The sequence below is a fragment of the Myotis daubentonii genome, chromosome 9 (genome assembly GCF_963259705.1).
Source record: "Myotis daubentonii chromosome 9, mMyoDau2.1, whole genome shotgun sequence".
In the NCBI taxonomy this organism is placed as follows: domain Eukaryota; kingdom Metazoa; phylum Chordata; class Mammalia; order Chiroptera; family Vespertilionidae; genus Myotis; species Myotis daubentonii.
In genome coordinates this window covers 81,653,938-81,681,033 of record NC_081848.1, presented here as the reverse complement: position 1 = coordinate 81,681,033, position 27,096 = coordinate 81,653,938, and the positions used below count along the sequence as shown (strand labels likewise).

The following is a 27,096-nucleotide window of genomic DNA, read 5'->3' as shown; positions in this document are numbered from 1 at the left end:
AAAAAGGGAGGGGGGGGGAAATGAACAAAACAAAGCAATAGAAATAAGCAGCCTGGCATCGGGGCTGGTCTAACCAGAGCCAATGGGCACGGGCCCGCCCCAGGCCCCTCTGGCCAGGAATCTGAATTCAGGAGTCAGGGGGTTAGGGCAGGGACAGGCCAAATTCCTCGATTTCCATTTGTCTTTTGGATTTGAGTTTGGACCAAAAAAGAAACAAAAGGGAAGGAGGAAAACCAAAGGAGAAGCAAAAATCTAAAGGTTGTCCAGGACGCAGAAAAAGGAAGGCAAAACAACCAAAATCAAACAGGGGGAGGAAACAAAAGAGGGAGAATCGAACAGTTAAAAAAACCCACGGCAAACCAAACGGTAAGACAATTAGAGTGATATCTACCAGATAATGCAGTTTGTTTACCATAGCGTGTCCAATCCCTGCGTGCTTCACCGTAGATATGGGGGAGGGGCGGGGGTCAAAGAAAACAAAACAACGGAGACGACAACAAAAGAACAGAACGAAAGAAAAGAAAAATAAAATGACCAACTGTGAAACTCAAGGAAGGAGGAGAAATACATGCCCATATATAGCTGGTGGTTTGTTCAGACCCTCCCACCTTAGGATGGGAAGGAGAAATCAAACACACACAGAAATTAAATCCCTCCTTCTCCCAGTCCGCCCCCACCCCTCCTCTGGATACCTCTCCCCCATCCCCTCCCGGAGGAAGAGCCTGCTGTGGAGAAGGGGAACAGTTAAAGACCTTGGTTAGTAGAGAAGAAAACAACAAAAGAACTGGACCGAGAAAGCAAAGACTTAAAAATGGCCGACATTCCGCAGATGAGACAAAGGTTAGTTCAGTCTTTCACTCATACCTTGCCCCACCTGTCCCTGCCCATCCCTTGGTCCCCTGGGTTATAAGCGTGTTAGTAACACACACAGAGTCGGCAAGGGGGGTTTTCCAACAGAGGATGAAAGAGGGCAGGCATGGGGTTAAGAAGCAGACCCATTTATGCAGTATTAGTACATCCTTCCGGCTGAAATGTTAGGACGTTGAGGGAAAGGAAGGGAGGGGAGCAAGGGGTGTGAGAACGGGATGGACTATTGACTTAGGTCATGGACGGGTGGGTTGGTTGGCTAACTGGTCAACCAGATGGCTTTCCGGAGAACTGGCTAAAGAGCAAGTTGGTTCTGGCCAACTGGCTGACCAATGACCATGTTGAGTTAATGGGTTAACTGTTTGGAGGTGGGCCAGCTGGCTGTCAGGCTGGGAGAAGGGTGGCCAACACCCCTAGAGAATCACAGGAGTGGCGAGAATGAGAGGTGGTTTCATTTGGGGACACAGGGAAGGGTTCCCAAGGGGTGTAGGAGGGGATATGGTTGTCTGCTTTTCCTGGGGATGGAGGTCAGGCAGATAGATCCAGGGAACCACGGGGAGGGGCAGCTCCTCATTTTATTTTATTTATTTATTTATTTATTTATTTATTTGGTCTGTTTCTCCTCCTTGAGAAAGGAAGAGAGAGTGAGCTGTCACCAGAATGAGAATGAGGAAAAGGAAACCTTGCCCTCCATGGGCTGGCAGAGGGCTCACTCTCAAATCATATCTAATCATCCCAAACCCCTCCCTCCCCTTCCCCTCTCCCACCCATAGCTGACTCCTCCTTCCAGCCTAACTTGACTTTGCAGAGCCCACACTCCCCAAAAGTCCCCCACGTTCTTCAATCACCCCACCCCCAGTTCTCTTATGCTCCTCTTGGCAGACGCCCCTCCCAGAATTAAGTACCCACCACCACCGCCCCTGAGCTTCCACTGCCCACAGCCAGAACCGGAAATTCACCCCCTCCACACCGCATACCTCTAACATCCCTACTCCTCCCTCAGCTAGAAACCAGCTTCTTCTATGCCCACATTCATTCTCTCTTCTCCTGGCCAAAGACGGCAGCAACCACCGCCTTGGAAATCACCCTGGTCTGTCGGGGGGAGATGTCAAGGGGGCCGAGGCAGCTTCACGTACAGCATCAGGTGGGGGGACACCACTGCTTGATGTCCATTAAACACCAAACTGCATGCCCGAGAGGGTGGTTGTGAGAAGGAAAAGTATACCAGGGATAGATCCATTAGAGAGTTATGATAACCAGTGGGCACAGGGCTAATTCAGCAACACAATTAATAAGGGCCTCGCGTAATTAAAAATAACAGAATTCAATATTTAGCAGCTAGAAGTGCTGAATAACCAATATTAATTATCAGTGAGCAGAGCAGTTTACGGAGCAGGAGGACGAGAATCTAACTGCAGGGCAGAGGCTGGAGCGCGGGGAGAGCGGGCGATGCCAGGGCCGGTGCTATCAGATGGCAGGATTGTCATGAAGCGAAGAGACCAACTAGTCAGAGTGAGGAGCCAGCTTCAGGGCGGCTAAATAATTGCACCCAAACAAGGGAAGAGTTGCCTGGGGTCCCGGCACTAGTCCAGCGAGCCAGAGAAGAGGCATTGGAGGCGAGATGCAACTGCTACTCTTTTTGAATTGGAACTGGTTGTGGAAACTAAAATTAAAAGTTTCCAACTTTCATGGACAACTTCCCTTATAGCAAATAGAAGAGCAAATTCAGAAACAAGATTAAGACAGAAGAGATGTGCCCGGCTGGCATGGCTTGCTGGTTGAGCGTTGACCTATGAACCAGGAGATCACAGTTTGATTCCAGTCAGGGCACATGTCCAGGGTGCGGGCTCCATCCCCAGTGTGGAGTGTGCAGGAGGCAGCCAAACAATGATTCTCTCTCATCATGGATGTTTCTCTCTCTCCCTCTCCCTTCCTCTCTGAAATCAATAAAAATATACTTTAAAAAAAAGAAAGAAAAGAGGAAAGAGATGTGAGTTCAGAGCCTGGGCCTTCCAGTAAGGTGTCCAGGGATCCAGGCTTCTCTGAAAGGTTGGAGCAGGTGACAGGGGCCCCTCTAGACCCAGGGATTGGGATCCAGAACCCAGTTATGGAGATGGTGCCAGAGGGGGCAATTATGGGCAAACACTGGAGTGGAGCTCCCACTGGAACCCATTCCTGGAGGCCCGTGACATGGCAACCTGTGCCTTCCCAAATGGCGGCACCCAGAGAGCTGAACCTCAGACTAAGTGGGCAGGGAAGGGTTTTCCCACGCACAGAACCAGCGCAGGAGCCCGGAATGGGCAGGAGCCCGGGAACGGCAGCTCGATGAGGAAGGAGGACGCCGAGTCACAGAGGGGAGAAGTCGGTCATTGCAGCACGTGCTAACTTCTCATGACCAAGGGTCTTTGCACAAAACTACATCCCGTCTGCACCTTGAACTCTGAGTGTAGCCCCAGCCCTTCAAGAAAGCCACGAGGGGGATTACACACAAAAATCACAAAGGCGGCATGAAGGCAACCTCTGTGGAGCTCGAGCAAGAAAAACTCAGGACAAAGCAAAGAGGCGCCCGCTCCACGCGGAGCTGACAGGGGCCTGCTCTCTGAGAGGCAGGCAGAACATTCTGATGGCTTCAAGATTTGAGAATCACCGAGAGTGGCAGAACCACAAGACAGACTACAGCCGCCCTCGCATTCTGTACCAATGACAGCACCAGGCAGAGACCTGGAGTGGCTGTGGAGTCGGAAGACTTCCGTGCCACCACTTCCTAACTGGATCATTGGCCAAGGATGCCCTCCTTGGTAACAAGGGAGTACCTCCCACTCACAGGGTTGTTAGAAAACTCAGTGAGATTCGAAAGAGAAACCAGACCCTTGAACTTGAGGGCTGGCAGAGGAGGACAGTGGTAAGAGGGGCAGGGTCGGCGGGAAGTCAGAGCAGAGCGGGGGCGGGAGCCTTCCTCCTGGCTCTGGGAAGCCAGTGGGAGTCTTTCCCAGAGGGCGAGGGGTAGTTCGAGGCTCGTACAAAACAGATCTGCAGGGTCCTCTGGTCTGAAACTCACCAACTGCCTTCAAGAAAGAGCCCAAGTGAACCAGGGGGGGAAAAACCTAGAAAAACAACTGAAGAGACTCATAGTTGCTGGCATTGAGCCCTCAAGGAGCTGACCACCTGGAAATAGAGAAAAGCAATGAACGCAAACAGTGCCCACACAGGCGGAATGTGATGGTGGCGCCAGGACATGGCCAAGAACAAAGACTGGTGGGGTGGGAGGATGAAGGAAGCTCGGGGAGAAGGTGGCATGTAGGCCAGGCCCGAAGGGGTGAGGGCCCCACAGCGACAATGGTGGCAGAGAGCCTGTGCTCTCGGGGTCACCTCGGTCAGCAAAGGCTCACTTTGCGGTGAGGAGCTGCACGGAGAGGTAAACTTGCCTCCGGGTCTGGAACTAGTGGCGGAGCTGAGCTTGGAACTCAGCCTGCCTGACTCAAGCCCCTGCCCCGGGATTTCTCGGGGCAGAAAGGAGGGTGAAGCGGGCTGTCGGTGGGAGCACTGTGGGAACACAGCGGGAGCTGGGAGCCTCGCAGACGGAGTGCCCAGAGCGGCACAGTTAGATCCGATGACAGCCTGTGAGCTGCCAGAGAAGAAGATGGCCCGGGGCCGGAAGGTGGGGGAGGGAGCCCCAAATGCCCGGAGGACCCTATTTCGGGGGGGGGGGGGGACTGCCTCCTTGGGGCCGGGAAGCTCCTGGAAATCTCCGCACTGAGAAGCAGCCTTGGGAGCTGGGCGGGGAGGCGCCACGTGATGCGTTGGGAGCCAGCTTGTCGTCCACATTGGGTGCTGGCTAATGATGAAGTGGGTTTGCACCGGTGGGCGGTGGGGGAGGAATACGGGCTATGAGAGGAGAGCGGAAGCAGCATTAAACTAGACCTTGGGGAATTCTCAAAGGTAATCATTCCTGCAAAGATCCCCAGGAGACACCTCCGGTCACAGTGGCCTCAGGCGGGGTTGGAAGGGAGGGGAAGGCAGGAGCAGGCGCTGTCTCAGCCAGGCCGCCCCCATCCCAGCACCGTGCCCTAGGGGCCTCCTGATGATCTCAGGGCGGATTATCTATTTGAGGGGAAAGGGGGGAAGACCTGCCTCCTTCCGGTCTTTGGAGCTGGCCTCTCACCCGAAAGCCGGGAAAGGAGGCCCCTTGGTGTTGGTCCTGGGGCTCGCCCTCCCCACTCTGGCCTCCTAACCACTTGGGGAAAACGCTGGGGAAGCCGGTGTTCCCAGCCCTGCCTGGACCCCGGACGGGAGGCAGAGGTCACCTCTTACACAGCCTCCCGTCCTTGCTCCTGCCCACAAAACCTGGGAGACGGGACACTGGTTTAAAACCACCCGCCCCCAACCCTACACCACCCCTCAGATCCTAAGGGGTTTCCAATCCGAGGACACGGCCTCCCGGGCGCGTTTCTCCACCCGGCGCTGCTGACACTGGGCCCATCCTCCCCTGCCGTGGGGCTGCCCTGTGCACTGGGGGACCAGCAGCATCCGGCCTCTGCCCCCTCGATGCCAGTAGCACCGCCTCCGAGCTGTGACAACCCCAAAGGTCTCAGACGTTGCCAAGTGTCTCCTCCAGCGAGAGCCACTACTCTAGGGACAGCAGGACCCAGTAACGTCTCAGAAGCCCCGGGAGATTCGCATTCGAAGGGCCTGGTGAGGATGGACTCACCTCAGGCGAGGCCCTGGCTGAAGGGAAGGACCTGAGAGCCCAGCCCCGAGGCTGACCTTCCCCGGTGGCCAGTCACCAGAAAGGGGTGTACCTCGCTTTATGGACGTGGTCTAGAGTCAAAAAGCACCCCCAGAAGCCCTTCTTAAAAGGGTCTCTGGATCACGGTCTTTAAGCAGAGACCCCTGTGGCCCGTAGGCCCGTGTTCCAGGCAGCATGGCTGCCCCCGCCCTGTCCCGTCTGGTCGAACAGGCGGGGGAGTCGCTTCCACCAGCTACCGGCTTGGACCCACGACTCTGAGCCCAGGAAGAGGCTGCCGTGGCCGCCGTCTACACCCGGTGCTGCTGAGCCCAGGCTCAGCCCCTCCGTGCTCTCCCTCCCTCGCCACGCTCTCCCTCCTCTCCGTATCTCTAGTTCCCAGATTCTACCACGCAGCTCGACGTGCAGGGTCTTGCCCAGTCACTCGGTCTCCCCCCCCCCCCCCCCCGTCTCTTCCAGAGCTGCGGGGCGGGGAGGCAGGGGCCGTGCCTTTTCCCTCCACACCCAATGCACACACAAGAGGTAGGTTTGGCCAAACGATGCACAGAGAGTGACTCTGAGCTCACAGGGTCTTCCTGCCAGAGGCAGTCCCAGTGACAGCAATGGTCCTGGGGAAAGAAAGCGCCAAAGGCAGCTCCCCCCTCACACATGTCCTATGTGCAGTACATGTGTGCGGCGTGTAAAAGTATGACAAGTGTACCTGACACGCTCAGGTTTGCTCACACAGTGGTGGCACACAGGACACACCTCTGACCCGGTCAGGGACTGCTGTGCCATGAAGAGGGCACTGCACCGAGGAGGAGTGCCCGCCGGGCACGTCAGCCCACAGAGCACAGGCGCACTAAGAATCGGGCCCGACCGCAAGAGGCAGCGGAGGCCGGGAAGGAACCGAGGAGAGCGCACAGGGAGGGAGGAACTGCAGGAGGAGGACCCCCGGGAGGATCCCGTGAGGCCGTCACTCCCTTGAAGAGGACCAGGTAAGAAGAGAGGTCGGCCGGAATCCGACCCCAGGGACGAGCCTTTCGAGGGAGGAAGGGGAAGAGAAGGAGCGGGAGGACGATGCTGAAGAGGAGAAACCACGAGGGTTGGCCACCACACAGCCAGAGCCAGGAAGTCCAGGCGCTGACTAGCAAGAGCAGGGCTGTGGCCCGGCAGAGAGCGCCTCGCGGGAGAGACGCTGTGCTGGCGTCACTCGGTGCTGGAGGCGGAGCTGGAAATGCTTCACCACCATCAGCTACAAGGGAAAGCGGACCCGAGAGAGGCCGGCCAAAGCCTGGCCTCCGAGTGAGCGGGGAAGGAGAGGGAGGTGGAGGCAGGTGCACAGCGGCCTCTCCCGCTGGCACAGGCTGTGGTGTGGCCCTCTATGCGGCGGGAACGTCTAGGGCTGGAAACAAGCCAGGGGGGCTGCTGTCAAGCAGAAGCCTGGCCCGAGAGGGCCCACCTGTCCCAGCCGCCCTGCGCCTCGCCAGGGGCAAAGCGGCCGCCGCCAAGAGGACCGAGCTGATGCCCACGGGTCAGTACCGCTCCGGGGTGCGCCTGGGAGCAGGAGCTGAGCGGACCCTGCAGAGAGGAGCCTGTCCTGCCTGCAGGGGGCGACCCGAGAGTCTCCTCTGAGCTCCTGCCCAGGCGGCTGGGAGCCGTGGGAGGCAGCCATGGACTTCGCCATAGGAGATGGCCATGGACCCTGGGAGAGCTGGGCTCCTTTGGAGGGACTGGAAGGGAAAGAGTAGGCAGTGCGCTGCCCAGAGGACACGCGGGACCAAGCCCCTGTCCTCTCCCTCACGCAGCTGCTGCACCTTCCACCTCCGCTGTGCCCCGCCCGTCCCTGCCTTCCTAGAGCGGCGCCCTGGGAGCAGGCCGCACTGTGCCCCCACACACACCTCCGCTTTCGGCTGTCGGCTGTGCCTTTCCGCCCAGTGTCGGGACACCACCGCTGCTCCACAGGCCAGCGTCTCCCTACCTCGGGGCCTTTCTGCCAGGCCCCTCACTCTTAACCCCAGCCCTTCCCTGCCCCTCAGACTCCTGCCCTTGGCGAGGCCTTGGCTGAAGGGAATGACCCGAGAGCACAGCGTCTCCCCAGAGCCTCCCTAGCTCCACTCCCCGGTCCTGGAAGCTACTGCCCGCTGCTGCCACACCCCTGGGCGCTCCCAGTGCCGAGCCTTGCCCTGCAGCCCCACGCCTCGACGCCCTGCCCTGGTGCCTGGCACCCACGCTCCCATGCTGCCCACACAGCGGGCCCTGGCCTTCCTCCTGCTCCCCCTACCTGGCGCAGGTTTCGGGTAACCCGGACGTCGTGCCAGGCGTTGTCGTTGAACTTGCCGTTGACGGGTTCCACGAGGGCCTCGAAGGCGCCCGAGCCCAGGTTGATGACCAGCCAGACGGCCCCCGACTTGAGGGACAGGTTGACGTAGTCGGCCGACTTGCCCGTGTGCAGCATCAGCCCGTTGCGCTGCAGGGTGCGGAAGGCCAGCGTGATCTCGTCCGTGCTGCTCTGGATCGGGTTGTGGGACAGGTCGTAGCAGAAGAACTCGTTGCCTTTGAAGGTCGCCACAAACTCCTCCTTGCCTGGACACCGGGTGTGGGGAGAGGGGAGAGGCTGAGTGGGGCAGGGTGTGCCAGGCCGCCCTGCTCCCCTCCAGCAGCCCAGGCCCCGTGGCGACTGCCAGCTCTAGGCCCTCCTCCCTCCGGGGCTGGCCACCCTGCTCTCCCGCCCTGTCACCTCTGCTGTCAGCCAGCTCCCTGCCCCTTTCCTCAGCAGGAGGCTGCTAAGTGGTTCTCACGCTGACAGCTGACAATTAAGCTGCCACTGGCCAGGCAAAGCAGACTCCTCACTGTCTCCTCCCCACAGCCTTCCGTCAGCCCCTCCCCCTCGGCGGAGGGATGTGGAGACCCAGGAGGCTCCACCTGACCTCCCCCCGCCCCACCCCCCTCCCGGGAGTGCCTGCCCTACGCTGGGAGCCCGTCTCCTGAGAGCAGCCCCCCACACACCCCTGCCTCTCCTGGTGAAGGTGATCACTCTCAGCCCAGGGGCCTTTCAGGCCTCACCATTAGGGAGTTGCTAGGAGGCCTGCTGTGCAGCGAGCAGAGGAGAAGAATGGGGAAGCGGTGTGGTGGGGGCACAGGGGAGGACACACGGGAAGGCAATGCCAGTGATGGGGATGTGCACCAGGTAGCAGCAGGCCATGGGCAGGGCTTACCCGGTGGCTATCATGCCAGCTCTCACCCCACCCCAGCTTCCTACTGGATCTCAGAGGGCAGCACAGAGGGGCCCTTAGGCAGGCAGCCTCGGGGGCCCCCGAGGATGGGTGTGAGACCCCACAGACCAGGCAGGTGGCTAGGGGTGAAAGTGCAAGGGCAGGCCTGGCTCTCATGGGTGTGCGTGTGCCTGTGTGTATGCGTGCACGTGAGTGAGTGTGTGTGTGTGCGCGCGTGAGCGTGAGCGTGCGCACACAGATCTCTTTCCACGGCACTTTTTAAGCAGAAGCAAAAAACACTGGAGAGCCTTAGGGATGTTGAGCATTCCCTAATGGGTGACAAGTGAGAGGTCAACGACTCGGTGGAGGGAAGTTGGGGTCCAAGCCCCACAGCTTCACAAGCCAGAGCCCACGCGGAGGGTAGAGAAGGGGACATGGAGGCAGGGAGAGCAGAGAACCTGGACCCTGACAGTGACTGGCTTCCCCTCCCGGCAAACAGCTGGCCCCGCCCACCGCACAGGAACAAGAATGCGGCACAAGGCCTTACGGAGTGCGGGGTGCAGGGGGCCCTCCGCCCAGCCCAGGTCTGGCAGGAGCGAGGCGCAGGGCTGGGGGCACGCAGGCCCTCGTGAGGCACCTGCTGGGCCAGGCCACAGCGGCAGGCACCACGTGCGAGTCAGGGCTCTCTGGGTGCACTTTCTGCTGACGCCCCTCCCCTACACACAACAGCCCCGCTTCTCTCCGCCCGCCCGCCCGCCCGCCCGGGCAGGCTGCCCGCAGACTCTGTCCTCGCTGCCTCTGGATGCCAAAGCACCAGCTGCTGCCCCAGCGCCTGGCACCGCACCTCCTGCAGCTGGCAGGGCCCAGTTTCCTGAGGCCACAGGGCAGCGAGGCTGGTGAGGACACGGGCACATGGGGACAGTGGAAACCTGCTCTGCCTACCTGGGGGCTCCAGTGGGGAGCTCAGAGAGAATAAAGGGGAGGAGTCAAGCGGAGACAGAAGGGGAAGGTGCGGAGGGAGGCCAGGAGCGGGGAGAAAGAGGGACCATCGGGACAGAAAGGAAATGGTGGCAGCTCGGAGTGCTGGGGGAGCCGGAGGTGAGAGTGAAGTGTCTGAATAAAGACAAGGCGCACACTGGGAGGGGACGGGGACGGGGATGGAAGGGGGCCAGCGAGGAAAGGGGGACAGCGACCTCCAGGGAATGGCAGCCAGGCTTTCTCTGGACTTGACTGCTTCCATGGCAACCAGGCCCGCTGCCTGGGCACCGGCGGGGTGGGCCTGGGGGGCTCAAGGACCAGAGAAGGGATGTGTTTGACCTTGGGTTTGCCACACAGACTAGTCCCTCCCAGGAGCCAGGCCTTCCCTCCCACTCCCTCACCTTCACTGCAGTCACAGAGAATATCCATAAAGGGAGTGTCAAGCAGAAAAAAAGGAAAGAATAAGGCAACCACATGCAAAAGTGATTGGACAGAACAAAAGAGGCCAGTGAAAAGGAGAGAGGCGGGCCTGGGGCTGGACCACGCGGCCAGGCCAGGGCACAGCCGAGAAACAGGCCAGGCCTCGCCGCCTCCCGCTCTCCTCCGGTCTCCTAGGAGAGGAGGCATGATCTGCATTCCCAGTGCAGCCCCAGACCCCCGAAGGCCCGGAGCAGCCAGAGGGAGGGCGCCTGAAAGGATTTGAGGAGAGGGGCGGAAGAGAGCCGAGCAAGTGTGAACAGGAAACCTCAGGACGGTGGGAAGGACGGGGAGAGACCCTGAGCGGGGAGGAGGGCAGCCGGACCTCAAAGGGTTTTCTGGGGGACTCTCAGGGTAAGGATGCGGAGGCTGCCAGGTCTGGGAGGAGCAAGACCTGAAGCACCAGGGGGCGCTCGCCCCCATCTCACAGCCCAGACCATCCCTAAACTACAACTCCCAGCAGCGCCTGAACAACAAGCTGGGCTCCTAAATGCGGCTGGCACAGGAGGGGGGGCAGTCACCCCAGGCACAGGAAGGGGGGAGTCACCCCAGGCACAGGAAAGGGGGGCGTGGCTGATGCCTGTTTATCTCCCAGGCCAGGGGTGTGGAGCCCACAAGTGTCCCAGGTCACGCTGACTGTGCCTAGAGACCGGCTGTGGTCCTGGATTTCGGAGCCACAAGAGGGACAGAGCGGCTGCCTCCTTTCCAGCCCAGCCCAGCCCAGCCCAGAGCCTTCCTCCGAGAAGGTCTCGGGCCCCCTGGCCCCTCCCACTCGCCGGCACTACAGCTGTCTGTTCTGCGCATTTGGCACCTGCTGCCTGGTAACACCTTGTACTGCTCCCGGGAGAGGAAGTGCGGTGCGAGAAAGACCTGGGCGCGAACGCTGGCTCGTCCACGGGCGCTGTGACCTCGGCCCAGAGGCAGCGTCTCTGAGCCCCAGCGTCCTCCCTGGACAAAGGAGCTCATCACAGGTTGCCGAGGGCGCTCGGAAGAGAACAGATGGGCGCGACTTCCTAAACTGTGAACCGCTCCACAAATAAACGCCTCCTGTGCTGGTATGTGCGGTTCAGTGTGCGCGCGCGCTCCCTCTCTCTCTGGATCGACGAGTAATTAACTCCTCCGGACAAAGTCTGCACTTTGCATGTCCTTTGCATGTCCCACGCTGTATTATACTTATTTGTTAGAGTGTCAACGAGCCCCTGGAGGACGGAGACCATTCTCCCACTTAGAGCCCAGGTGCTGAGCGCTCGCCTGCTCCTGCGCCCGGCGCGGGGGAGGCTGGGGCGCACAAATGAACACCCCCAAGCGCTGTCCTCGGGAGCTCCTTCTAGCGAGGGAGGCAAACAGGTCGAGTGACAGTTACGACAGTGAGACGAGAGATATAACGGGCGTGTAGGCCAGGGGAACACCAAGGTGTTTGGGTGCACACGCGGGGGGAGTTCGGGGCGACTTCCGGGTGGACGGCCTGGCTGCTTTTCCCAGAGTCAGCTGAAAGGGACACCAACCAGCTGGGGGAGAGGGCAGGGATGGCGGCCATCCAGGCCGACGGAACAGCGTGTACCAAAGAGCACGGACAGGACTCGCTAGCCCAGTCCTTGGCACCCACTGGCGTTCCTGGAGGGGCTGCAAAAGTGCCCCGCAAACTTCTTAGGAAGGAGAACCTCTTAAGAGAGGCAGCCTCGGTGCTTAAAACCTGCAGCCCAAGACCAGCTCAAGGGCCCCATCCGGGGGAGGGGGGATGGGGGGTAGGGGGTGGGGGGACGTTTTGGTGACAGATTCCTCCTCTGTAAACCCCGGGCAATGAGCTCTTCCTTCCACAAAGGGTCGCGGAGACTCATTTAGGTGACACATGGGATACATACGTATTATAAACACCACATCTGCAAACCACACTTAGATGATTAACTGGGGGGGGGGGGGGGGGCGGGTTACCCCACTGCCTGGTCCACCAGAAAAACATACTCCAGCAATGAGTCTGAACAACGGACACAAAAAGACATCTGGGTGCTAGACAGAGGTCACCGGGACAGCTGAGCTTTGGGGAAGGAACGGAGGTTTGCGGCCCTTCACACCAGGGCAGGTCCTGGGGGTGCGGGCCCAGCCGTCCCCGTAGGCCTCAGAGCGGGCACACCTTTGCCCACTAACCCCCCCCCCCCCACGGGAAGTGCAGTTTGCCTGCAGGGGGCAAGGGCTGGGCTCTCTGGGGACCGTGGGGTCACTGACCTTTTGTCGGCTGGTGCACATCACCGGCTCCTCCTCTCCCGGCCCCCCCCTCGGAGAACAGTAAGGACCCTACTGGAGAAGCAGAATTGGGGAGTCAGGCACAGGGGGCTACCCAGCCAGTCCCACCCCAGCCTCAGGTGGCAGAGGGCCCTCTCCAGGGCAGAGGTCCTCTCGCCTGGAGGGACAAGTTCGGGGCAAGGAGAGATGCTCTGGGGACCCACTTGCTTTGGGGCGTCCAGGGAAAGAGCCTGTTGACAGACTGAGACCCAGAAACGCCCTCAGACTCATGACCACCGGCTTCTGCCCTTTTCCCAGGAGCGAGGAGGTGGCGGAGACGCAGAGGCCTCAGGCTGGTTCCGGGGCCTGTGCCAACGCCATGCGCACAGGCCGGCCCTCCGCGCCCGGAGGCCCTGCGCTCCGCCACCGGCTCCTGGCTCACTCTCCTCCCCGCTCTGGATCTTCGCTCTCACCCTCGCTGCTGGGTCCGAGTTCACGCTCTTCAACGCGTTGGGAAGCCTGACACAGGCCCACTTCCTCCAAAACTCCCCAAGGCACACGCCACACCCCTCCTCTGACCCTTGCCCATCCTCCAGGCAACCCTGGCTCTCTGTCTACACCTGCTTCATGCCAGTTAGACTGTGGGCATCACGGGGGCAGGGCCATGGTTTCTGTTCGTACGCTGTCCCTCCGTTGTGTCCTCAGAGGGCAGTGCACACCAAGGGAGGTCCTGACTAGCTGGGGCTCCTGCTTAGCAGGGAGCCCTTTCCCAGGGGTCCTCCTTGCCCTGGGCCACCCGGCTTGTGAGGCCCCTCAGGCACGTGTTGCTATGCCTGGGTGCCAGGCTAGCGTAAGCTCTCCACCCACCCCTGCCGCCAACTGTGTGCCTAATGCCCGGCTCCCGGGCACCCACACCTTGCCAGGCTCCATGGGATGAGGGGAACTCAAGAATGGAATTTAAAAGTCCCTTACTCCCACCCCAGTCACAAAGCCCCAGAGCCAAAGCTAGACTAACACCTGAACCGTGGATCTCCCGGGGAGGGGCGATCTTTCGGCTTTCGTCTATGACCAAGGTGGGCCACAGCCAGCACCCCCAGAACCAGGCACTGACAGGTAAGAAGGATGTAAGTGAACCAACCAGGTCCTGACTCCCCACCTGGGACTTCCTCTGTCCTCACATTTCTTGCCATAATGTGGCATCCCTGCAGGAGTCACAGGCCCCTACCTCCCAGACCTAAATCCATCCCAGATTCCAGATCTGAGCCTCCGTCTTCGCCCATAGTCCTCTCCTGCCTCATCCCTATGGGAGGTGGCCCAGCAGAGGACTGCCCTGGCAGTGAGCGGTGCCCAGAAGGCCACGAGCTCGAGAGAGTCGTGGCAGGAGGCCTGGGAGGTCCTGGCTGGCAGGGGCCACAGTCGGGACTCCTGGGCTCTGCCCCAGGTGCTAACCGCCAGGGCTTGTTGAAATGGCAGGGACTCAGTTGAGGCTAAAAATAGATGTGCAGTCCCAACAGTAGCGCCCATTAGTCGGTGTGATCACTTCCCCGCTCTGGGCCTCAATGTCCTCCTCTGTTCAACAGAGTCAAGGGACGTTCAAAGGACACAGGGGTGAAGGCCTGCAGTGGGACAGCTGTGGAAAGGGGGACCCCACGCCCGGGCTCCCCTACTTTCCCACTCACTCCATCGTGGGCACAGGGGGCATCCCACAGCAGCAGGGGGCGGGGACGAGATGCCTAAAATCCTTTCTCCAGCCCCTGCTTTTCTCTTTGTATTTGGATGGACAGAGAAGAAAGAATGACCAGTATGAGTGGAAGGAAACAAAATGCAACCATGAGAGAGAGAGAAAGCAAGACACACCACCAGGAAAACGCAAAAGGGTGACTGGAGACAACGGCAGGAGTTCAAACATCTCTTGATGTCAGAAACCAAGGTGAGATGCGGGCGATGGAGTGTGTGGGGGAGGCGGGGGAGGGGAGAGCACAGACACGGACAAACCCCCACCGCCACCCAGCACCCCGAAAAAAATAAAGACATGGCAGAGGAAGGGGATGGGAAGGCAAGGAAGGGGGGCAGATGGAGGAGGGGAAGGAGCACAAGGGGAGGAGCAGCAGATCCAGGCGCAGGTGGGGGCAATCCAGTCCAATCCAAAGCAAACCAGAACTTCAAACCATACCTTCGCTGTTTAACGTCAGGTGAGCCGGACCTTGGAGAGAGGAAGGAGAGAAAGAAAGAAAGGAAAAACAAAACAAAAAGAAGAAGAAGAGAAAGAAAAGGGGAAAGAAACAAAGAAAACACGAGTCATCAAAATCAGCCAGAGGGGAGAAAAAGCTTTTGCTGCCACAATTTAAAAACCCTTTTTAACTTGTGACAGACATCGGGGGAGAGCCCCCAGCCCAGGAGCTGAGGAAAGGGGCCCGATGCCGGAACAGAGGGTGGAGGGCATGAGAGGGGCAGAGAGAGGGGGTGAGGGTGCAGGCGGAACCAGAGGGAGATGGGGCAGGGAGTCGCTGCAGCGGGAGAGGAGATTTTGGTTTCTTTTTTTCATTCTTGCCGGAAAAAAAAAAGGAAAAGGAGGAGAAGCAAGAGGCTGGGAGGGCTGCTTTTTCCTTTTTCTTTTTTTCTTTTTTTTTTTCTTCCGGGAGACGGAGAGAAAAAAAAACGGTCAACGAGAAAAACGATTCGGATGGAGGAGAAAATAAAACACGACACAAAAATCAAAGCCACCTGGAGAGAGAGAGAGTGTCCTGTTAGCGTGGGATTGAGTGGGCAAGGGGGACCTCCACCCGCCCCACCCCCATCCCTGTCACCCCTGTGATCCTGGAAGGGGGAGCCCCCACAAAAGTGAGCTTTGGGAAGGCATCTGTCCAGGTCCAGTTCCAGTCCCCCCGCCCCCCTGCCGCCGCCCAGCTGCTCCTCCCACACCCTCTATGGACAGCGGGCACCCACACACCTGGCTTCTATAAGGAACTGGGGCTTGGGGGACAGAGTGAGTGTAGAAGCAGGTGGGAGGAAGCAGGATCTAGAGCAGTGGTTCTCAACCTTCTGGCCCTTTAAATACAGTTCCTCATGTAGTGACCCAACCATAAAATTATTTTCGTTGCTACTTCATAACTGTCATGTTGCTACTGTTATGAATCGTCATGTAAGTATCTGATATGCAGGATGGTCTTAGGCGACCCCTGTGAAAGGGTCGTTCGACCGCCAAAGGGGTCGAGACCCACAGGCTGAGAACCGCTGATCTAGAGAGACCCTGGAGCCAGGCGGGGGCTGGGGATTCTTCCACAGGGAGGACCAAGGGCTGGGGCCAGCGCTCTCGGACAGCCAAGACCTTGGGCAGAAGGCCGGTCTGAGAGGTCAAACCCGCTCCTAAGTTGTGCTGTGGCCCCCCTTCCCCGCCAGGCGCTCTCTGAGATGACCCAAAGCTGAGCTTTGAACATGGAAAACAGAAACGGAAGCCCTATTTCCAACATTGTGAGCAAGAGCAGCGGGTGTGGGGGGGGAGGTCCAGGGTTACCTCGGCCCCTGAGAGAGCCTGGTCAGCCCCGGCCCAGGGCACCTCGGCCTTCGGGGAAGACTCTGGCCCACGGGACCAGGACCCCAGTCCCCAGAAGCTACACCAGCCCCACAGCTGGCCTGAGGCCCCAGAACCTCAGCCCTCCCACTCCCCCCACCCTCCCACCCTGCAGCCGGGGTGTCTGGCCAAGAGGGTGGGGAAGGAGCGGCCCTGCAGCAAGAACGCGCCCTTGAAACCATCGCAGCTGCTGCGCAATGGGATGCGGGCCCTGGGCAGAGAGAGCGGCCGCGCAGGAGCAGCAAGGGCCCAGGGCCCGGGGGCTCTGAGACGGAGCTGAGGGCTGGGGAGCCTGGGGGCAGGAGGAAGGCAGAGGGAGCAGGAAGGCATGGCCAGGGGCCAAGGCCTGGCTCCCGGGGGAGATGTGGTTCGTGGCGCCCGCAGCGCTGGTCTCTCCCCACCTCTGGGTCTGAGGCCGGTTGGGGAGCCAAGGGGGACCACAGCTACTAAGGGCTGCCTCAGGACAGAGCAGCTCTTGGAAAGACACAGGTTTTATTCCCAAAACACGGGTGGGGGTGGGGGGGCACCTTACTCGAATGCCCCACCCACCTTCCCCCAAGAACTACCGGCATCTTCTTCTAAACCCCTAAATCCAGGACCCAGACCCAGAGCCCTAACCCCTCATCTCACCCTCCCTGGCAAAAACAGACTTGCTCACAGCCGACCCAGGCCTGGAAGCCCATGGCTGTGCGCCTGCCCTCGGTCCCCCACAGGCCTGTCCTACTGTGGGGGGGTGGGGGGGACATCTCTCCCCTTGCAGACCCTTCCACTGCCCAGCTCCAGCAGCCTCATTAGCATGCCGCACTCTCCTCTGTCACCAAGGCAACCAGCTGCTCAGCTCCCTCAGGCGTGACAGCACCAGCCATCTTGGTGAGGGGAGGCCAGTCCCCTGCCCCGTCTCCCACGGCTCAGCCCAGCCGGGCCCAAGGGTGCTCTCCCTAAAGCCTGACTCCCACCCGCCCTGAAATCTCTGCTCCCTCCTCATGCCCAGCTCCCCCCCCCCCTTTACGTCCTCGTCCCCCCCAGGTCCACCTGTGGCATCACCCTCCCACCACTGGAGGAGGCTGGCTGTGACGGATGCATTAGCAAGGGTCCTTCCTAGGGTACTTTATCTGGCTGCTTCTGTGTCTTCTCTCTGCTATAAGAGGCTGGGGGGCAGGGGGCAGGGGGAGATGGGGAAGTCAGGATCCCCCAAAAGGAGATGCTCAGCAGGAGGCTGGGAGCAGGATGGCTGGGTTCCTGGGAAAAAGCTGGGCCTGAGACACAGCATCCAGGGGCGAGAAAAGAGGGGGAAGGCACGGAGGACTCAGACCTGAAGGGGGAACCTCGGAGTCCAGAGCGTAGTACCGCAAAGGGGGCCCAGCCCCTGCAAACCCACCTCCCACTCTGTCTCACTGCCTCCTCTCCTCCCGACACCCCAGAGGGCCAGCATCGAAAGGAGGGAGCCGGTTACAGGGACAAGCTTGGAGAGACACACGAGCAGACATGTCACAGAGACACACACACAGAAGCATCACACACTAGGTATGTACACACACACGCACACACCCCTGACATGCAAGCACACGCCGCGTCACATCCAATCCAGCAGACTCCCGTGCCGCCCCCAAGAAATGGCCAGGTGACGTCACAGGTCTCAGCTGACTCGTCTCCAAAGCCCAGCGTCCCTTCTCGCCCCTGCCTGGCCCACCTGCTGGAAAAGATGCTCCCAGTCACTCTCCCCGCCGCAGCCCTGCCTGCTTCTCTGGCCTGGCCGTTTCCCTCCCCACTTCAAGCCTCTCTGCCCCTCCCTCCATGAGTGTCCTCCCTTTTCCCACCTCTACTTACCCCTCCCCTTCTCCTGGACCAGCCCCCCCTCCCTAAGCCTCTCTCCTCCACCCTTTTCCTCTCCCTTCCTCCCTTCATCTCTCCTTTGTTCCGGAGGAGACATGACATCAAGAGCAAGTAAAAGTCACATCAGCACTAAATCTCATCTCCAGCCCTCAGAAGGCTGCGGCCACCAGACACGCAGGCTCTCTCACACGCGCAGAGGTAAACACTGCCACGGAGACGCACACACGGAGAGGACAGATGCAGACACAGATGCAGACACTCCTCGGGGCAGTGATGTGGGCCACGCCACGAAGACACGGCGATGGAGGCCACACCGCCACACTCAACGCACATGCACAGCATGTATGTGCAGACATGCACAAAGAGCTGTATGTACATGTGTGTGTGTGCACGCACACACGCACACACACACTCACGCACACACACACACAGGCGTCTGCAGGCCAGGACCAGGGGACCTGAGGGCATCCACAGAGAAGAGACCTCACCCAGAGGAACCAGCCAAACTGAGGGCACCACAAGGAACCACGGCTTCCAGCCCACACTCGGCCGAGAGCCCTCCCTGCTCTCCTTCCCAGGACTCCCACGTCCCCTGCGCCGCCCAGGGCAGGGCCGGGCCCAGGGAACTCCCAGCCCAGGGCCGTCTGTGTCCCTCCCACTCCCGCTGCTTCTCCAGGAAGAGAACACAGCGCGGCAGGTGTGGTGGCTGGGGTGCCACCCCGCTCCTTGCTGCCTGCCTCTCGGTTGCCTCAGGAGCTCCCCAGCAGCCCACCTCCCCGCCTGGGCATCCAACCCAGTCTCCCCTCTCCCTGACCTGGTCCACCCGGAGGAGAAAAAGAAACAGGGAAAACCAAACCGAGAGGTAAGGTTCAGAGAATGACGGGAACCCAGAGAGAGCCTGGAGGACAGAACAAGAGACAAAGAAAGGGGCCCCGGGACAGAGCCCTGGAGAAAAACCAGAGAGAGAAAAGGCAACAGGAAGAGAAGACAGGGACAGGGTGGAGAGAGACCCCAGAGAGAGCCCGTGGCCTGGACTGAAGGAAGAGGCAGGCCACCCCCACCTACCAGCCCACGGGGCAGGGCAGGGGCCGGGGCAGGGGCCTGCTGCAAGTGTCAGTCAGAACAGGGAAGCTGCCCCTACCCACGCCCTGGCCCGGGACAGCCCCCACCCTCTGCCGGACTCTCCAGGCCCAGGACTGGATGGTACCCAGGCGCTCCCAGCCCCACCCGCCCGGTCTGCAGGGCTTTCCTGAGCCTCCTCGGCTGGGGTGGGCAAAGCAGTGTCTCCTCACGCGCTCTGGGCGCTTTAGAATCCTCCAGCCCCATCCCTCCGCTCAAGTCCCGTCTCCTCCCTAAGGAAGACGAAAGGCCAGTGGACAGACTGGCGCTGAAGACGGGCAAGTGGAAGGGCCTGCCCTCTGCCTGGCAACCCAATGAGGAGGGACTGGGCCAGAGGTGGGGCCGAGGCCGCCAAGGGGGTGCCCAGACATCCTTCCCGGGGCAGGGGCAGGGGTAGGGGAGGGAGCCCTTGGGTGGCCAACGATACCCCCTCACATAGGACCCCACACAACTGATCCGCCACTCAGTGAGCCAAAGCCCCACTCACCTTCCATGGGGTGCTCCTCTGCAGGCCAGCAGGTGCAGGAAGGGGCGCGGCAGGGAGAGAGAGAAAGGAGGGCTGTTAGCAAGGATACCAAGGACAGGGCTCCAAGGTCCCTATGCCCACCCAGGCCCTGACACAGCCACCTGACCCGGAAGGCTCTGCTGGGGATGAGACAGACCGAGGTGCTTCTTGAGTCAGTGCCTCACACACTGAGTCACACGGGCCAAGAGGACCCAAGCCTCATATTACATTTCAGGAGACTGAGGCCCAGGGCAGGGAAGTGCCCACTCAAGGTCACATGGAGAATGGGAAGCAGAGCCAGGAGCTGCAGGCAGGCATCCCGACTCCCAGGCACGCTCCTCCCTGCCTTCCAGCGCATCTCTGAGACAGATGGGGACACGCTCGCATGGGGCTCACCAGAGACACACGCATGCTCAGTGACACACTGACACACATAGGCCCTGATTGATCATCTCTCACACAGCTCACACCCAAAGCCTTTGCACACAGGACCCACCGACCCACCCAGGGGAGAAGAGTCGTGGGTATGCAAATCAGAAAACACAGTCCTGCCTCGAAGTGCTGTGTGACTCCCGTCCCAGTCACTCACCCTCTCTGAGCCCCCGGTCCCTCTTGTGCAAATGTGAGAGGGATGAAGTAGAGCATTTCTGTGACCCCTTCCGGCTCTGGTTTGGGGGGGCTCTATGATAAATGCCTTCTTATCATCTGAGTGAGGCAAGGGGCCCCCAACTGGATGGGCCACTTCAGTGGTGGGAGGGGGTGCAAAGGCAGTGAGCCAACTGGGCCCCTCCAGGGCCATGGCACAGCCTCCGGGCAGCCAGCCCGCACCTAGTGGGCCTTCCTGGGCTGGGCCAGGGCTTGGCAAATGAGTCTGGAGAGAAGACAGAAGGAAGAGAGGACAGGGGCGCTCCTCCCACTGAGCTACCCCTCCCGGAGCAGGCTGGGCTCTGGCCTGCTTAGGAGGAGGACCAAGTCAACCCTCTCCAGACACTTCTGGCACGCCCACCCGCGGGAGCCTGTAGAGAAGCAACAGGCGGGAATAGAAATAGCACAGCCTACAAACACACAAACCCAGTGGGGAAACACACACACACACACACACACACACACACACAAACACACACATGTGGGCCCCAGGATATACGCGCATACACGCCAAAAGCTGTTCAGTCCATATTTAGACCTGCAAGCACACACCATCTCCTCCTACTTCCAACCTCACTTTGTGTTATTTGCTCATCCACTCTTAGGAGTTTAGCTATACTCCAGAAACACACACTGTCATTTATCATAACTATGCCACCCCCACAATCCACACACTAGCTGAACGCAGAATCAATACCCGCAGTGATCTCATACACAGTATTAGACGCATACATACCACCACCCCACACGCCCTCCGGGGACAAAGACACACCCTGCAATGAACACAGCTCCCTGTTTGTCCACCTACCCACCCACCCACCTACCATCTCCCATCGTCTAAACCTGCACCCACGAGCCCCCACATATCTACATGTGGGAGCCATGCTTCTGTGCCACACACATCTCTCTCCTGACGGCTGCATCCCCGAAAGCTGTGTCTGCGCGGCCTTCTTAAACAGACGGAATCCATTGCATCTGGGGGCCTGGGGAGCTGAGGAGGCCCTCGGGGAAGCCCTGGCTCTCCCGCAGAGCCCTGTGTCGGAGCGCTCTGGCCCCCGTGCGAAGGCCCTGCTCAGTCATCTCTCCCGCACCTGCACTAACCAGGAGGCACGGCGACCTCTAGGTGACCCAACACGGCGGGTGTTTCGAAAGGCATTGTCCCCTGCCACCTATTGCAGTCGGGGTCAGGGTCGGGGTTGGGGGTCAGGGTCAGGGTCATGCTGTGTTCAGGGAAGCAAAACAATCAAGTCTGGTTTGCTGCCAGTACCGGTCCTCCCTCTCCTGACTCTGAGAGGTGGCACCTGGGACTCACTGACCTCACTTTCTTTGCTTCCTGCTGACTCACCTGTGCCCCTCACCCGCCATCCTGGGCCCCTCTAGCCTCAGTCCCACACCCTCCACACTCTTCTCTCTTCTCCTCAGTGATAGGACACTGCTGTGGCTTAGGGACACCACCCCCCCCCCCACGGAACTGTGCCTGCAGCCCCACCTCTTCTCTGGGTGCCAGTCCTGCACCCTCAGCTGTCCGCTCAGCAGTCACTTGTCTGCCACCCAACTCCACCACTAACACCACACTCCACATCTCCACCCCCTTACCTGCGTTTGGCAAAGGCCCTGCTTTCAGCCAACACTTCTTGAGCACCCACGAGGCCACCCACACTCTGCCAGGCTCCAGGGATCCCACTAGTGAGCCACGCACCATGCGGCCCCAGCATGTGCCGGTGCGCGTCCGCCTCAGTGTGCCTGCGTGAGCTCAGCCGTATCACCTACCTCCTTCGGACAGAAAAGCCCCCGGAGCACAAAACCCCCTTGGCCTTTGCCAGTCACCAGAGCCCTCCGCCGCACCTGGCTTCCTGCGTTAGACTCCTGTTGGTTGGTCTCCCTGCCCATCCCCAGCCTGGCTCCCTTGGCACCGGTACCAGATACACCTGGCCAAATTCGGCTGTGATCAGCGTGCACACAACACACACACATGCACACACACTTAGAACTTTCCAGTGACTCTGGTGCAAACCTCTCTTCAGTCCTCTTGATCTATGTATCCGCCTGCCTTCAGAAAAGCTCCCACTGAGTGTCTCATGGGCTTTTCACACTCCACATGTCCCAGATGGACCTCAATACCCTCCCCCACAAGCCCTCCTCCCCCTTACATTCCCTGGTCAGGTAGGCACCCCGCCATCGGCCCTGCTCTGTCTTCATACCAACCCTCATGCCCACCAGTGCCACCTTCTAAACCTAAAAACTACGCTAAGCTCCTAGAAACCCTCTTCATCCCTCCATCACCATCAGCACAGCCCCAAGGCCAGGCCCTCCTCAGATCCTCCCCTCAGAACATTCATACGCCTCTTAGCAATCTCCCTCTACAGCAGGTCTTTTCACCCTGCAACTCGCAGCCCAAAGTGGTCCAACCAAGTCATGCCCCTGCTTAAAACTCTTCAGGGCTTCCCAGTTTGACCACACCTCCCTGCAACCGCCTTTCCTGCAACAATCCAGGCTCCAGACACACCCAATTTCTTCCCATTTCCCTACTGGGCCACATTTCTGCACATAGGATTCCTTCAGCTTGAAACGCCCTTGCCCGTCCTCACTCTTCTCATCCTCAGCAGCCTAATAAACAAGCCGTCTCTTGCTCTCAGGCCAGGCCAGTCTAGCTCTGTCTGTGTTCTGAAGTGACCTCCCAGGCAGAGCAGGCCATCCCTCCTCGGTGCCAGCTCTCCATGTACCTTGTGTCATTATTTATTTCACTTATCGGATCTGTCTTGTGTTTCCATCTCTGCTTCCTGACTGGACTGTGAGATATCCAGGAGCGAGGACAATGTCTCATTCATCTCTCTATATCTAGCTGCTTGCAGTTCCTGGCTCAGGAAAAAACATGGCTATGTTTGTTGAATGAATAATAAAAAGCACTTCTCACATAATGCCTGGCTGTTTCCATGTACTGTATCATTTCCTTACCTCCACCCCCTGCTACTACTCCCTTGTAGAGATGGGGAAACCAAGGCTCAGAAAGTAGAAGAAACTTTTCCAAGATCATACTGGTCATGAGGGGCAGAGTCAAAATCTGAGCCCAAATCTGTTTGGCTTTAAAACTTCCAATGAGCCCTAGCCAGTTTGGCTCAGTGGATAAAGCATCGGCCTGTGGACTGAAGGGTCCCGGGTTCAATTCTGGTCAAGGGCACGTACCTCGGTTGCAGGCTCCTCCCCAACCAGGGTCAGGGTGCGTGTGTGCGGGAGGCAACCAATCAATGTATTTCTCTCACATCGACATTTCTCTCTGTCTTTCCCTCTCTCTTCCACTCTCTAAAAATCAATGGAAAAATGTCCTCCTGTGCGGATTAACGAAACAAAACAACAACAAAAACTTCCAGTGAAACTACATTCTTGGCCTGGAAGTCAAGACTCCTAGAAGCTGCCTAGAATCTACAGTTCTGATTTAATCTCCCACAAAGCACAAAGGTCTTGGTCTCCTCCCCCTCCCCCTGAGGCCCCTGACTCACATCGCTGCCTGGTCCACTAGACTCCTCATTTAGGCTTTTTCCTGATGGGAAAGCCCTGTGCTTTCCTTCCCACCCCCGCAAATCTCACTCAGTCATCCTGCAAGATCTGGCCAAGTCCCACCTCCTCCTTGAAGCCTTCCCTGACCACTAGGATTAATTATCATGGGAGCAAGAACAGTGCCTGGCCCATTGTAAAGGACTTCCGTACACTAACTCATTTAGTCCTCAAACAACATTATAATGTCCATTTTACAGAGCAGGACGTTGAAGAACCATGTGATTAAGAAAAGTGTCCAAGTTCACACAGGTAGCAAGTAGCAAAGCTGGGATTCGAACCCAGGCAGCCCATGCCCTTAGCCATTCTGCCATGAGCTGTCCGTGAGAACATCTCCCTCATCTCCGGTCTTACAGCACCACTCCCTGGACCGCTCTCTTGAGCAGTTGGTCCCATTCTGCCCCGATCTATTTCCAGCCACAGAAACTGTCAGGACCACAGGTACCGGATGTGAGAGCTGACAGTGGGTCCACACACGTGACCTCATTTTACTCAATTTCACACACACAGGTTGTGCTGCCCCACCAGAGGGCACGGATGGTATTGTCTTGCCTAACACAGATGTGTGATTCCAGCAGATTCGTTATTGAGGACAATGATGAAGACCAGAACAAGAGGAGAGAAACGGTTCTGAGCAGTCAAAACGGCCATTTTCTCATGGGAGAACCTCAGAGCCTACCCTGACTCCGCTGCTCGTGACACACATCCTACCATGCTTGGGCTGCTGATCTCCAAGTTCACAAACAGAGAGAGGGCGATGGAGATGACTTGCTCTCTGACAACTCCTCCTAAGGACAGAGATGGGAAAACTAGAAAAGGCTAAGATAAGAATTCAAAAGTCCAGCCCTGGCCGGTGTGGCTCAGTTGGTTGGGCGTTGTCCAGTGCACCAAAAGGTTTTGGGTTCGATTCCCAGTCGGGTCACATGCCTGGGCTGTGGACTCGATCCCCAGTAGGGGATGTGCAAGCGGGAGCCAATTGATGTCTCTCTCTCTCTCTCTCCCTCCCTCTCCCTTCTTCTCTCTCTAAAAATCAATTAAAATTTTTTCAATTAAAAAAATAAGAATAAAAAAGAAAGAAGTCAAAATGCCAGCAGTCAAGCGTCATTTCAAACCTCAAAGAAGGGACAACCCAGTGCAGTACCTGAGGGGAGTCACGACACCCTGAGTCATCGGATGAGGGTAAATCACACTCCAAGCACTCTGCTCTGGGGGCGAGCCGTGCAACCGGAAGCGTCCCACCGGAATGACTAAACGTTGGGGAGCTGTGTGTCTTCATGGCGAGTGAGTTCTTCCTCCCGGGCTCAGAGGACTGAGATTCTCCGGGTGGGTTTGCACCGCCCTCTCTCAGTGCGGGGACCGCTGGCCCACAAACACAGGAACACCCTCACCACATCGTGACTTAAGGGAGAAGCTGTGGCCCGAGAAATCTGGGGCAGTTACTCGTATCTGATCAAATGCCATCCCCAAGCACCCCAATAAACCAGATGCAGTAGCCATGGGCACAGCCGACTGGCCACGGCTCTGTTCTGGAGGCAGCACGGACAAAGGTGGGGCAACAGGTCCCGGAGTGGGCGCGGGTGCAGAGGCCAGCGCTCGCATCTCAGGGGTGGCCATGAGGATGAAATGAGATGAAACGTTCAGCACCCAGCGAGGCGCACCAGCCGCCGGGCCCCACGCTCTCATCCTCGGCTGTGTGATCTGACTCTGTTTTTGTTCCAACTGCTCCTTCGCTGTCTGCGCTGCTCCTCTCCCTCCTCCTCCCAACTGGATGCGCCTCTGAAGTCTTTCACCTTCTCCTTGGGCACCTCATCCGACTCCAGAGCTTCAAATACTATCGCTCCACGCGTGTGACTCCCAGGTCTCCAGCTGCAGCCCCGCCTTCAGTTCAAAGCTCTGGGCTCGGTGCAGTCTGGATACTGCTGTCTAGGAATACCAAGGGGCACCCCAACTCAGCGCATGCATGATCTGCGGCCAAACCAGCTCCCCTGCTGACTTCCCCCTTTCCTTTCACCGCCCCGCCCCCCCCCCACCCTCTTCGAACCGTGCACACCCAGAGTCTCACCCTCTCGGCCCCTCCCACCTCCTCCACATACAAGAGACAGAACCCCCCAGGTCCAGCCTCCGCGATGGCTCAGCCACACTACCCCCGCCGCCAACACGGCTGCCACCCCCTTCCCTGCCACTCCCCCAGGCAACCAAGGGGCAGGGCCTCAACATCTCTTTCCTCAACTGTCTCCCAACTGACTTCTCTACCATATAACTCTGCCCGCTCTAATCCATTCTACACCTCCCTCCCAGCTTCCAAAACAGCTTACTGTTCATCAGCCTGCTCGAAATTCTTTTCTGGTTCTATCTGCCCATACTCTGTAGACAGTCAGCATCCAATAAATGCTGGTTGGAGGACTTAAGTCAAAACTCCAAGACTTGGTCTCAACCTGCTTCTCCTGCTTCAGAGGCCACCATTTTCCCTGCACTCCCTGTGCCCCTCTGCGAACGGGACTACACTTCCCCCTCCCATGCCTTTGTTCTCACTGATTCCTTTGCTTGGACTGACCTCCCCCAAATCATATAATCAGCTCTCAAGGCCAATCTTAAATAGCACGTCTTTTATTACCGACCCTCCCAACCTGTAAACTCTCCCGTTCTTCAAAACGCCAAGAGCGCTCCGCCTCTAATAGTAACTACCGCTTACTCACCTCATTTAATTCCCACAGCACACCTGTGAGGAAGCCTGGGTGTCCCCACTTAGGAAAAAATCAGTCTGAAGGTTAGGTACTCATCTGCTGCCACAGGCTCATGGTGAGTAGAGGAGTCAGATTCAAACCCAGATCTGAGCCTCGGAGTCTGCGGTTTAATCACGAAGCCACGCGCCTCGTTGCCTCTCTCTGGGTATCTAGCGCACTCTTCCGTGTTGCCCTTTTGCTGTTGTTTATCGGCGTTTTCTGTAAGCCGGGCGCTATTTTAAGCATTTCCCAAGATTTAGCTCATTTAATTCTCACAACAAATCTATAACGTAGGCACTATTATTGTCCCCATTTTACAGATAAGGGCAGAGAGAATTTAAGTCCAGGGTCATTGCCCAGGCAGTCCAGCCGCAGAATCTGCTCTGGAAACGACACCCTGGACTGTTTTTGTCGTTTTTATCTGCTTCCCCCATTAAACAGCTCCTGGAGCTGTGTCTCATTCATTTCTGATTCCCCTGTGGGCCCCAACTCAGGGCCTGTCACGGAGGAGGCCTTGAAAACTGCCTGTTGAATGAAATCACCAACAAACTTACAAAACACCCACGTGGGACACACGCGTCCACCCCCTGCCAACACACACTTTACCACAGTTTCCTGTTCTCTCCCAAGCAAGGTACACGCCTGACACTGTCCTATACCTCTGCCCC

At 58.5% G+C, this 27,096-nt stretch overlaps 1 protein-coding gene across 23 annotated transcripts in view; it reads right to left on the bottom strand.

The window, feature by feature from the left end:
- The window catches only part of NRXN2 (neurexin 2), a 106,279-nt gene that overhangs the window by 64,971 nt on the left and 14,212 nt on the right, over window positions 1-27,096 (bottom strand). For 9 of the 23 annotated variants that reach the window (XM_059710229.1, XM_059710230.1, XM_059710237.1 and 6 more), the window contains exons 3-7: window positions 19,491-19,508; window positions 14,654-14,683; window positions 12,484-12,555; window positions 7,875-8,176; window positions 392-436 (exon numbers count right to left, since the gene is read on the bottom strand). In XM_059710229.1, coding sequence (XP_059566212.1) covers window positions 392-436; window positions 7,875-8,176; window positions 12,484-12,555; window positions 14,654-14,683; window positions 19,491-19,508 — 467 coding nt within the window. The remainder of the gene's footprint in view (window positions 1-391; window positions 437-7,874; window positions 8,177-12,483; window positions 12,556-14,653; window positions 14,684-19,490; window positions 19,509-27,096) is intronic. The other 14 variants (XM_059710211.1, XM_059710212.1, XM_059710227.1 and 11 more) reach the window with 4 other exon arrangements.